This window comes from Neolamprologus brichardi, chromosome 11 (genome assembly GCF_056152115.1).
Source record: "Neolamprologus brichardi isolate AB-2024 chromosome 11, ASM5615211v1, whole genome shotgun sequence".
Taxonomy (NCBI): Eukaryota; Metazoa; Chordata; class Actinopteri; order Cichliformes; family Cichlidae; genus Neolamprologus; species Neolamprologus brichardi.
The window spans coordinates 16,776,482-16,789,546 of NC_142114.1; the positions used below are offsets into that span (position 1 = coordinate 16,776,482).

Consider the following 13,065-nt stretch of genomic DNA (forward strand, 5'->3'; position numbering starts at 1 on the left):
AGGGAAAGAATGAGCCCTGCAGAGACGACACCAAACAAGAAGTGTCACAACTCTGGATGAGACCGCCTGGCACAGCTCACTCAGACCAGAGCCAGCATGTCCACACGAGTGACTGCGGGTATCAAAGCGAAGGGCTCTTGTGGGTCCAGAAATGTGTTTTTTGGTGTCGCACCTCAAAAGGGTCTTTGTGTGACTGCAGCAGGGACTGTGGTGCATGGAAAGCTAGAAGGCGGGAAAAGAGTAGTGAAAGGGATGCGGAGCTTTGAGGAGATCCCTCACACTGGGAGGAATGGGTGGCTCAACCTGCTGAAATTCTGGAGAGAAAATCGCTTCCAGCAGCTTCACAAGCACATGGAGAGGACCTTCAACACGCTCGGACCCATCTACAGGTAGAGGGAAGCTTAAAACTTTCTTCAGTATGTTCGTGTGCTTACCAAATATCCTTTCTCTGTCTCTCTGTGTGACTGCAATAGAGAAAAGCTGGGCACCCTAAGCAGCGTGAACATCATGCTGCCATCTGACGTTAGTGAGCTCTTTAAGTCAGAGGGTCTGCTCCCCCGACGGATGACCCTGCAGCCCTGGGCGATACACCGGGAAATACGCAACCACAGCAAGGGCATCTTCCTCAAGTCAGTTCCACGTGTGTGTTTTAAATTACTCGTGAAGTGGTGATATGCATCTGTGCAAGCAGTCACACGATGGAGACTCCTTTCCCCTCCGTGGGTAAAATCCCATTATTCTACTGATTAAAATTTAAGAGTCAAAATTTGACTATATCATTTCAATGTTCCCTCGAGGGATGGAAACCACTCCATGTGGGTGTGTGCACATGAATGTAATCACTTTTACCATCATCGTGTCTTTTGGGGGATGGGGGTAATTTAATCAGGCGTGGAAAGTTTTTGTTCATCATTTAGTTTCTTAGTTGCTTCCTGCTCATGCTGCTCACAGAGAGATGGTAAAACATCGCTGTGAAGGTACAGCACTCTGGTGTGAAACATAGATAACAAGCCATAATTATGACTTTAAAAAGCAGACTGGGGTTGTTCATAAAACAACAACAAAATGCAGCAAAATTTCAGCCCTAAAACAACAGCTTTTCCAAGGAGATTCTAATTATAAGGAGAAAATGCTAAATTAAAGCAAAAGATGAAGTTTTCTCATTTCTTATTGGAATATTAGAACAAGAGCGCACTGCAAAAGCTGTGGTCACCATAGGGATTATATATAATATTTAAAATTATACACAAAAAGAGGTCTCTAGACATCCTTATACTGTGTGTGTTGTTCGGTTGTTGGTTCTGATGTAAAGGTCCTTTTAAAAGTTCTAATATTAGTGCATTCAGACATTTTCTAATTCAATATTTTCAGTATTTTAAGCCTTTAAATCCTGAACCATGAACTCATTGCCAGAAAATTATAGTTTTGTGTTTTTTAAACTCAATGCAAATGCACACAAAAACTCATGGCTGTAAAGGGTTAAGTGGTAAAGGCTGCTGGAAGTTTGTAGCCACTGACTCAGAGTTAATGTCACCCCCATAAAGCTGGAACTCTCATGAAACTTTAAAAAAAAGGCCAGTGCATTGAATTTTTTTCATAATTCAAACAGTGAATAATTTTTTCGTATTCTTTTACATCAGAATTTTCAAAGTCATCAGTTCTATTTTAACTGACTTTAATTTGCTTTCACTCAACCACTGAAACACGCTGTGGTTTAACTGCACATGTAAGAGCTGTGCATTTAAGAAAATGCTATACACTTTAGATGAACTAATATATTTCAGCTATTTAAAGATGGCTGCTGTCACGAGTGTTAGCTACGTGTTTGTACCTGTTAAACATGATAATCCCCCGCTGTCTTCAGGAAAAGGAAGTTTTCACTGGATTCTGAGCAGTCCTGTGACCGAGTAGCTTGTACTGACCTTTAGCAGCCACAACTTCAAGTAGTGACTTTTGCTTTGTGTTGGTGTTTGCGTGATTGTCTCACTCTCTCACAGTGTTGTGGAGGAATTTTTTGTAAAGAAGATTTTTTCTGAATCTTCTTTACAAAATTGATTCAGTTCATTGATGCCTGCGGGTATTTGAGAGCCTGCAAAACGAGTCCAAAGATCATGCCTCCAACACTTCGCCAGACGGCGTTTGTGCTCATCTGCTGAGTTTGTTTTTTTCCAAATGTGGTGCTGTGCATTCCGGCGAAACAGCTCTACTCTCTCCAAAAGGACATTGTTCCAGAAACCTTGTGTTGTTCAGATTTAACTTTGCAAACCTAAACTGTGCTGTCATGTTCTTTTTAGAGAGATGAATGTAGAGACGAGATGTATCTCTTGGTTTTTTTCTGTGAACATTGCATAATCTGACCTTGGGGTGAATTTGCAGGGACATCCAGTCCCGGGAGGACTGTGGCATTATGTTAACACACCTGACTGCTCCAAATCAGCTCACCCTTCATTCCTATGGAAGCAGTAAAGGTGTACTTATTTTTGCACCTGATTATCTCGTGTCCTATGAAAACTTTCTTTGTTGCATATTAACTATTGCAACGTTTGGGTAAAGGTAGACGTGTGGTTGGGAAGAGGTCAAGCACCAAAAAAAGAGACTTCTCTCAATCGGGCTTTCTTTGAATTCATGTTTATACAATGATAAGTCTGACTGGGAGTCAGACTTGAACACGATGCCCTTATTTTATTTCACAGTGACTGAGCAGATATGAAATAAGCTCATTTTAATGCTTAGCGTGCACCTTTCTCTCCACAGGAATGGGGAAGAGTGGAGAGCTGACCGTCTGCAGCTGAACAAGGAGGTGATGATGAGTGCAGCAGTAAAACGCTTTCTCCCTCTCCTTGATGAGGTGGCGAAGGATTTCTGTCAAATGCTGCAGACAAGAATGGAAAAGGAGGGAAGAGGAGAGAAGGGAAAATGCGTTCTTACCATCGATCCCAGTCCTGACCTTTTTCGTTTTGCACTGGAAGGTTAGAGGTCATCAGCCCCATGATATGAGATATGAGATATTTGTGTATCTCTAAGTGTCATTTTACAGCTTGTAAAATGAGTATGCATTAATTCCTGTTTATTTACAATGAAGCCAAAAAAGTAGACTTTCTTTTTCTATATTGGAAAAGTGTGGAGAGGTGTGAAATGATGGGTGTTTGACAGAAACATCCCATAAATGTCAAGTCGAATTTTTCATGCAGCTGTGATCGACATTGAAGCCCCGAGGGATGGAAGGCCACGGATTCATGTCGCTTCCCCCTTTTGACAGGCTTTCAGCCTAACTATCAGGTCTATGCATTGACTCACAAATGCTGATGTAAGCTGCGCCAGTTTCTGACGTCAGAGGAATTACACAATCTGCAGGAGCATCGCCTCTTTAAAATCTTCAACAAAAAAAAAGAGAAGAAGATGAAAACGCAAATAGATCAGTGCTGCTGCTCTCTCTGTCCTTTAATTCTAAAATATTCACACCTAACATGAGAACCGAACCTCATCCTATCCCCAGGCGTCTCTTAGCGTACTCTGGGTATAGGAGGTCAAAGAGAACATGCACCTTTAAAAATAGAAATCGCAACAAAGATGATCAAAGCTCCAGCATTATTTCAGCAGGTCTGCTCCTTTCATGTGCCTATCTGCTGTATTCCATGTTCGCAAGTGTGAAAGCCTGTATGACTCAGTGTACACTTGTTTGCATCTGTGTGTATGCGAGTGGAAAGGGGGGGGGAGAGCTGATGACTTTGAGTCACGCTGCTCTGCTCCTAATGGAGCTCAGCACAAGAAACCAAGTGCTAAGCCGGAGTAAGAAACTCTACTCCAGTCGCTGATGTCGTGTTAATATAACTTGAACATGTTTGATTGGAAAACATCATGTGCACCGTGGGGAGATCTATATGAGAAGGGGTCTATTTTTGTTTGTTTTTACATTAAATAAGAAAAAATAAAGTGGCTTTTTGAAATTGTTTAACTGTTATTTGGAAGAGATTAATAAATTGATGACACATAGAGACTTTCAAGACAAAGGTCAATGTAATCCTCCATGAGATTTAATAGTTTACTTATTTTTAAGTCCTTTGCTTGCTCATGTTTTAGGTCATCGGTCATCTATCTCATCTTAACCCACCTATACCTCTTTCTTTTCCTCCCTCTCTAGCTAGCTGCCACGTGCTCTACGGAGAGCGTATTGGCCTCTTCTCCTCATCCCCCTCCTTGGAATCTCAAAAGTTCATCTGGGCCGTGGAGCGAATGCTAACAACCACTCCTCCTCTCCTCTACCTGCCCCCTCGCTTACTGTTGCGCATGGGTGCTCCCCTGTGGACCCAGCACGCCACTGCTTGGGACCACATCTTCAGTCATGGTAGGAAAGGGCCATAATTGCAAGAGCCTCAAATCAACATCAACGTGCTTCTTTGTCCTGTCACTTCCACAACCTGACTGTTTGTCTTCCAGCGGAGGCGAGGATCCAGAGGGGGTACCAGCGCTTGTCAACCTCCCTGGGTAGAGCATCTCCGGCTGGCACTGCTGGAGGCCAGTACACTGGAGTTCTGGGGCAACTCATGGAGAAAGGGCAGCTATCTTTGGACCTCATCAAAGCCAACATCACTGAGCTGATGGCTGGAGGGGTGGATACGGTGCGTGTGTTGGTGTATGTGTGCCAATATGTGTGATAGCCTGGGTCTCTATACCTAATTCTGTGTCACGTCTCATCCTATCCTCTCTTCAGACAGCAGTACCCCTGCAGTTTGCTCTGTTTGAGCTGGGACGCAACCCTGAGGTGCAGGAGAGCGTTAGGCAGCAGGTGAGGGCGTCGTGGGCACAGGCTGGTGGGGATCCTTACAAAGCCCTGCAGGGGGCACCACTTCTTAAAGGCACAATCAAAGAAGTCCTCAGGTAAACACGTCAAGAATCTGACTGCACATGGTCTCTTATATCCATTTGTTTGCACATGGGAAATAAATGAGAAAGGCACCTACACATACACATCTCTGCAGTCTGTCCTTACATCTGTCTCCAGTGCCCAGACAGTGGAGGGCACCTTTAATACACGTCCTAATGCTCACATATTTTCATTCACATGTCATTCAGAGGCACTGTGGATCTGCTGACATGTGACTCCTGTTTTTTCCACGAATGTTTGCCAAAAATATCATTGCAGCATCTCAAACTCTGTAGTTTATGTTGTCCCCATGTGCTGGTACCCATGGTCCTAATGAGACGATGGATGGTGTACTGGGAGATCTCCTTAATCTGGAGCATCATCATCATCATCATCATTTATTTATTTATATAGCACTTTAAAAACCCACCTGGTAGACCAAAGTGCTGTACAATACTAATATGCACATAGTAATAAAACCAGACATAGCAATAAAATTTAAAAACAAAACAAAACAAAACAAAAAAACCCAATAAAAAATATCAGTTACCCACAGAGTTAAAAGCCAGGGAATAAAAATAGGTTTTTAATAAAGACTTAAAAACTGGCACTGATGTAGCCTGTCTAATATGGAGAGGAAGGTTATTCCAAAGCATCGGCGCGGCAACAGAGAACACTCGGTCTACTCTAAGTTTCAGCCGTGACTTTGGGACCGAAAGCAGCAGCTGCTCAGCTGACCGAAGGGAACGAGTGGGGACGTGGGGCTTCAAAAAGTCAGACAAATAAACAGGTGCCAGACCATTTAGAGATTTAAAAACCAATAAAAGGACTTTAAAACGGATCCTGAATTCAATTGGAAGCCAGTGTAAAGAGGCCAAAATCGGAGTGATGTGATCAAATTTTCTTCTGCCAGTTAAAAATCGTGCCACAGCATTTTGCACTAATTGCAAGCGTGACAAAATGCCCTGCCCAACCCCTATTAAAAGAGAATTACAATAATCTAAACGTGAGGTAATAAAGGCATGAATAACACTTTCCAAGTCACGCTTGGAAAGAAAGGGCTTAACCTTTGATAAACGTCTGAGGTGATAAAATGCTGATTTTACCACCCCGTTTACATGGTCATCAAAGGTAAGTGCAGAATCAATTTTAACTCCGAGATTTGTGATCGAACTCTTTAGTTGGGAAGTCAAAGCTGCAAGATCAACATCCAGAGTATGAGAAGAACGATTTGGGCCAAATAAAATTGCTTCTGTCTTCCGATCATTAAAATTTAAAAAGTTTTTTGCCATCCCTGCTTTGACATCAGTAAGGCAGTCAAGCAGAGTTGGGAGACTATCAGAATGACTAAAAGGAGCAGTGCATCACTGACCCACCACCAAACCAGTCAATGCTGAACAATGTTACAGGCAGTATAATGTTTTCTATGGATTCTCAGGTTCACCCTGAGCACATGTCTGTCACATGTTCTCATGGCGAAATGCACAGGGCATCAGTGATTGGCCTGTCAATTCTGGTATTCTGTGCAGTCAGCACAGGCCCCACTGCAGGACATCGGACCCTCGGGCAACTCTTATGAAGTCTGTTTCTGATTGTTTAGTCAGAGACATTCACACCGGTGACCTGCTGGAAGTCATTTTGTAACTATGGCAGTGCTCATCCTGTTACTCCTTGCACAAACAAGCATATACAACACCTCCTGGCAGTCTCACGTACTGATGTGGCATTCTGGAGGAGCTGGACTACCTGTGCACCCTCTGTAGGGTCCAGATCCACCTCATGCTACCAGTAATGACCCTGACCCTAGCTAGCTACAGGGTTTTTCTAAATAATAATCAAAAGTTGTCACTGGAAATTTCACACAGGAATATTGTACAGTAATTGATGTATGACACATATTATATATAGACAAGAAGAAACTAATTTTTCCTTCAACTCATGTATGAAAAAAAATCATCAGCTGTCTGAGTGTCTGTGTTTATCAAAAGGCACCTAAATGAGAATTGATTACCAGCAATCTTGATTATGTCAGACAACTCAACTAATGGAGGATTCAAAGGTAATATGTCAGAAATTTTAAATTTTCAATGTCTGGATTGCTTTTGCTTTAGGTTGTACCCAGTGGGAATTACAGTGCAGCGGTATCCAGTCAGAGACATCGTTCTCCAGAACTACCACATACCTGCTGGGGTGAGTGTTCGGACTGTAACTCTGATTCTTTCTGTTGCTCTCACATAGACATTCATATACATTCATCTGACTAACATGCGTTTGGTGGTATTCTCCTTAGACTTTGGTCCAGGCCTGTATTTACCCGATGGGGAGAAGTGAAAAAGTGTTTGAGGATCCACTGCGCTTTGACCCCAGCCGGTGGAGCAGAGAAGAGGGCCAAAGGGTGGAAGCTGCAGGGTTTCGCTCCCTGGCATTTGGCTTTGGGGCGAGGCAGTGTGTCGGGAGGAGGATTGCTGAGAACGAGATGCAACTTTTACTCATGCATGTGAGTGACAGCAAAAAAGGGAAAGGGGAAGAGTAAGGAAGCAAGAAAGCAAGTTTTGGGATGGGATGAAAGTGAAAGGACAATGATGCAAGAGGACAGGAAGAAGTGGAAACATGAGAGCTCAGTTATAAGGCTGGTAAGAAGTAAAAGCTGTGCATTTAAAAGAAAAGAAGACTTCAGTTCACTCAGTGCTTTATAAGTCATTGTTTTGCAGTGAATTAATGATTCAGTTCCCTATAAGGACCACTTTACATTACTGGTTACGGTGAAGGTAATAGTTAAATTAATAGTTATAAACATTAGGTATAAACAAGTTCAATTCAATACACTTGAATTTATATAGTTCCAAACCATAAGAACAGCCGACTCAAGGTGCTTAATATTGTAAGGTGAAGGCCCTACAGTAAAACAGAGAAAACTCCAACAATCAACAATCACTACAGGCAAACAATTAGCAACAGTGGGAAAGAAAAACTCCCTTTTAATAACAAGAAACCTCCTGCAGTGTTGGGCAACTTCATTGGTTGGAAAAAAACATCAACAAATTGTGAAGTTTAACACTGTTTTCAAATCCTAAAACTTTAGATGGAATATGTTTATTCAACCAGTAAGAAAAGCTCTCAAATAAATGCGAAGTAAAGTCTGTTTCACTAAATTATAGTTCACCTGAAGAGAAACGAAAAAAATCTAAGTAACATTTTGAGCAGATGCACCTATTTCTATTCTGCCCCTCACTGTAGCATGATTTTAATCCCTGTAAATGTCTCTGCTCTCTCTTCTTCTCTTTCTTGATGCTTCCACCCCTCCCCTCTCCTGCCTCCTCCCTCTCTGCATGTCTAGATCCTGCTGAGCTTCCATCTCAGCGTGCCGTCCTCAGAGGACCTCAACACCACAGTCACCCTCATCCTCCAGCCCGAGACTCCGCCGAGGATCACTCTCAGCAAGCTCTGACACACACACATGCTCAGAGGAGAGTCGTGCTGTTACCATTTGACAAGTTTAATCACGTAGGGTTAGCGCGCTTTAATAATTTATTTCCGATTATTCCTAATAAAGACCTTTTTAAGCGTTCTTACACACTTTGCATTGGAATGAAGATAAATAAAGATGAATTTTGTCCACTGTTGTTATTGTTTTCGTCGTGACAAAGGCAGCACCCACAGGTGCAGCATTAACATATATCCATCAGGTGGCAGTAAAACTCACACCTGCCCATTCATTTACTTTTGTACCCTGCCCCTGTTCACCCAGCACTTGTTACCTGCTCGAGGAGAGATCCGAGAGGTTCGTTACTTCTCTTCTAAACATTGCAACTTCTCATCATAATGAAAATACGCTGTTTGGGCCAAGCAAATACTTAATTCTGCTTATCAGGGCTCGCTCCTGTATCCACCTCTTATGATTGTTTCTCTTTGTTTTATAGCTAAAAGAAATCTTGCAGATTATTTCCGTCGCTGCGGCGGGTATTGATCGCTTTGTGTATTCCTCTTCTTTTCTGCAACTCACGATCAAGTTTAAAAACCTACAGCATTGTTCGAGTATTCGGTTCATATTGCAAATTTAAGTTGCACTTTGGTGCCAATGCGTAAAATCGACCTTTACCCCGTCTGATAATTACTGCAAGCGTAGCATTAGTAGATGTTACGGAGGTGTGTGCTTTGCACGTTAGATGGCTGCAGGGTTAGATTTTAAACAGTCAACTCAGGACCAAAGTGCTGTTTGTCCTTTGGCTAACGATTTACACCCACCTGTCCACTCACCAGGGTCCACGCGTGACCGCGCATAGAGACAGCTCTGCAGAGTGAGGCTCCGCGCAGACTCAAAGTGCTCCTTAAGTACAAGCCACGTCGCCTCTACGTGTAACCTCATTTGTCAAAGTCTTACTCTTCAATAACACCTCTTATCAGTCCTACTGATTTCTAATAGCTGCTGTTGTGAATAAACACTATGAAAGAGGGAATAAAATTTGCATCCATTTAAGCATGCGAGAAGCAAGAAGAGGCCCAATATCTACTCTGAGAGATTTCTTTGCAAAAGCTTTTTACGTCGTGTGCTGATAATTATTTAATTATGTTATTGCTCCCAACAGATCAGCTATAGGGAATTATTAAGAAATAAATTAGGAATGCCAGATCGTGGATGGTGTTTATTCTCCTCCAGCTGTAAACTTTTTTTTTCTTATTTTGGTTTCTTGTTTAATTCCACCACAAAACAGAATCTAGTATTAATAAAATTAACCAGTTGGGATGATGTTGCTTGGTGTAGCGTTTTTCCTTTTAACTCTGTAAATATAGCTACGGGGTCTGTGCAATGTAAAAGTGACCAGTTATCCTGGGACCTCCTGGATCTCCAGCAAAGTCGTGCCCTGGCCCTGGAGCAAAGTCATCATGGTGCTGACGTACTGAAATAATGTTAAAGTGGTGTTCTTGGAAATGTTCAGGTTATACAACTTCAGCTACAACTGATAACTGTTTTCTTTACTGACCTACTTGTTAAGCATAATTATTTGTTCTCAAATGTTCCAAAAATGTTGAAGATAATTTGTTTACAGCAAACTAAAACAGTTGGAAGAACTACAGTGAATCATGTATTTAGTTCTTTTCCTTTATAAGTTATTGTTGGTTATTTTCTACCAATAATACATTGACAATTTATACAAATACATAATAGCATGAGTAAATATGTTTGGCTTGGAGTTCACATTCTATTCAATTCAATTCAATTTTATTTATATAGTGCCAAATCACAACAAAAGTCGCCTCAAGGCGCTTCATAGATACAGAGAAAAACCCAACAATCATATGACCCCCTATGAGCAAGCACTTTGGCGACAGTGGGAAGGAAAAACTCCCTTTTAACAGGAAGAAACCTCCGGCAGAACCAGGCTCAGGGAGGGGCGGCCATCTGCTGCGACCGGTTGGGGTGAGAGAAGGAAGACAGGATAAAAGACATGCTGTGGAAGAGAGACAGAGGTTAATAACAGATATGATTCAATACAGAGAGGTCTGTTAATACATAGAGAGCGAGAAAGGTGACTGGAAAGGAAAAACTCAATGCATCATGGGAATCCCCCGGCAGCCTACATCTATTGCAGCATAACTAAGGGAGGATTCAGGGTCACCTGGTCCAGCCCTAACTATATGCTTTAGCAAAAAGGAAAGTTTTAAGCCTAATCTTAAAAGTAGAGATAGTGTCTGTCTCCCGAATCCAAACTGGAAGCTGGTTCCACAGAAGAGGGGCCTGAAAACTGAAGGCTCTCCCTCCCATTCTACTTTTAAATACTCTAGGAACAACAAGTAGGCCTGCAGAGCGGGAGCGAAGTGCTCTAATAGGGTGATATGGTACTACAAGGTCATTAAGATAAGATGGGGCCTGATTATTTAAGACCTTGTATGTGAGGAGCAGGATTTTGAATTCAATTCTGGATTTAACAGGAAGCCAATGAAGGGAAGCCAAAACAGGAGAAATATGCTCTCTCTTTCTAGTCCCTGTCAGTACTCTTGCTGCAGCATTTTGGATTAGCTGAAGGCTTTTCAGTGAGTTTTTTGGACATCCTGATAATAATGAATTGCAGTAGTCCAGCCTGGAAGTAATAAATGCATGAACTAGTTTTTCAGCGTCACTCTGAGACAGGATATTTCTAATTTTAGAGATGTTGCGCAAATGGAAGAACGCAGTCTTACATATTTGTTTAATGTGTGCGTTGAAGGACATATCCTGGTCAAAAATGACTCCAAGGTTCCTCACAGTGTTACTGGAGGCCAAGGTAATGCCATCCAGAGTAAGAATCTGGTTAGATACCATATTTCTAAGCTTTTCAGCGCCGAGTACAATGACCTCAGTTTTATCTGAGTTAAGAAGCAGAAAGTTAGTGGCCATCCAAGTCTTTATGTCTTTAAGACATTCCTGCAATGTTTGCAAGAGCTGGTTTGCAATTCTGAGGTCAAGGTTGGGATTATATAATTTGCAACGGTGCAGAACACCCGTGTCCTTTTGTACTGTAGTTTACCCTGTTGGCTTACCAGTCTGGCAAAGATTTTCCATTTTTAGCATCATTTGTAGCCAGGTCAGATTGGCTCTCTTATGCTAACTCAGCCCAATCATGCAACTGTTGCATGCTGTGTGGACCCAGTCCAGATGGTGTGAGTGGGAGGAGAGATAGATGAGGGGGCAGCAGAGGGGCGAAAGAAAGATGAATGAAAGAGACATGAACAGGCTTGTTCAGGTGACACAAGACCAGTCAATAACATTAGCGCTGTAAAGGACAAAGACAGAGGAATTGAATTAAGAAATGGGAGAAAAATAAATTACACAACAAAATCCAAGAGAACCTAAAACAAAAGTAGACTGGAGAAAGAATCGGACAGTGAAACAGTAGGTTTGGATCTATAATGGAAGGGTTACTCAACATGGGTAAGCACATTCATATATTCTCATACAGGTTTAGCTTGATTTTATTTATTTTAATGAAAATGTATTGAATACTTTACACTTGTAGCTATTTTATTAGGAACACTTGCTCAACTTCTCACTTTTGCACTGCAATATTCAAATCAGCCAACCACATGACAACAATTTAGTACATTTAGAAACACATTAACTTATTAATTTTGGGGGGAGAAAAGCTTAAGGGTAACTCCTAATTGCTGAAACCGGGGATCTTTAGATCTTCCATCTAACGCTTTCCCAACTGAGCTATTTCAGCAGATAGAGATAAATTTAGACAAGATCAAGTTGCCCTGCTGAAGTTCAACCTCAGCATCAGAATGGAGAAGAGAGGTGATTTAAGTGACCTTGAAAGAGGTTGAAAAGAGTATTTTAGAAACTGCTGATCTGCTGGGATTTTCTTGCACAACCATCTCTAGTGTTTACATAGAATGGTCTGAAAGAGAGAAACTATCCAGTGAGCCGCAGTTCTCTGGGTGAAAATGCCTTATAGATACCAGAGGTCAGAGGAAAATGGTCAGAATCTTTCAAGATGATAGGAAGGCTAAAGTAGTTCAAATAAATACTGGTTATAACAGAGATATGCAGAAGAGCATCTCTGATAATGTTGAATCTTGAAGCGGCAGAAGACCACACTGAGAGCCACTCCTGTCAACAAAGAACAGGAAACTGACGGTACAGTTCACACTGACTCACCAAAATTGGCCTGTAGAAGACTGGAAACAAACGTTGCAATTAGTCTTTTTGATGTGATGAGTCTCTCTCCTCTGACACTCTTCTGCTTCAATATTCAGATGTTAATGTCAGATTTGGCATTAACAGCGTGAAAACATGGGTCCATCCTGCCTTGTAGCAATGGTTCAGACTGCTGTTGGTATAACGGTGTGGGGAATATTTTCTTGCACACTTCGGGCTTCTTAGTACCAGCTGAGCATTGTTTAAACACCACAGCCTACCTAGCCACAAAGCTTAAGTTGTCTCAAATCGGTTTTTTTGAATATGACAATGACTTCATTGTGCTCCAAGTGCCTTCATAGTCACCAGATCTCAATCCAATAGAGCACCTTTGGGATGAGGCAGATGAGGATGAATCTGCAACATTGGAATGTTCCCAGTACCTTTGTCAGTGCATGTGCTGAAGAAGGGAATCCAACTTTGTACTAGCACTATGGATTAGTGTTTAATATGAACTGGCAAGACATATTGCGTGTGATTGATAACCTATATCTTGATGGAAAAATACTAAATAATCCCTTTT

General features: G+C 41.8%; 2 protein-coding genes across 3 annotated transcripts in view; both read left to right on the plus strand.

The window, feature by feature from the left end:
• On the plus strand, positions 1–9,611 carry cyp11c1 (cytochrome P450, family 11, subfamily C, polypeptide 1). Its single transcript, XM_006804833.3, has 9 exons — positions 1–389; positions 474–629; positions 2,755–2,969; positions 4,142–4,345; positions 4,438–4,619; positions 4,712–4,878; positions 6,976–7,054; positions 7,155–7,361; positions 8,202–9,611. The coding sequence occupies exons 1-9, from the start codon at positions 97–99 to the stop codon at positions 8,310–8,312; spliced, it is 1,614 nt and encodes a 537-aa protein (XP_006804896.1). The 5' UTR covers positions 1–96; the 3' UTR covers positions 8,313–9,611.
• pklr (pyruvate kinase L/R) overlaps positions 8,600–13,065 on the plus strand; it is a 19,786-nt gene continuing 15,320 nt past the window's right edge. The window contains exon 1 of one of the 2 annotated variants that reach the window (XM_006804832.3): positions 8,600–8,645. Coding sequence is in view for 1 of the 2 variants with exons in the window: in XM_035913906.2 (XP_035769799.1) it covers positions 11,753–11,774 (22 nt within the window). In the remaining variant the exon portion in view is untranslated. Of the gene's footprint in view, positions 8,646–11,554; positions 11,775–13,065 lie in introns of those variants that run through there. The other variant, XM_035913906.2, reaches the window with a different exon arrangement.

Excerpts from the sequence above, each read along its gene's own strand:
- cyp11c1 (XM_006804833.3), top strand. The coding sequence starts at position 97 with ATGTCCACACGAGTGACTGCGGGTATCAAAGCGAAGGGCTCTTGTGGG. Across the intron at positions 390-473 it reads ACGCTCGGACCCATCTACAG|AGAAAAGCTGGGCACCCTAA; the intron begins GTAGAGGGAAGC and ends TGACTGCAATAG. Across the intron at positions 2,970-4,141 it reads TTTTCGTTTTGCACTGGAAG|CTAGCTGCCACGTGCTCTAC; the intron begins GTTAGAGGTCAT and ends CTCCCTCTCTAG.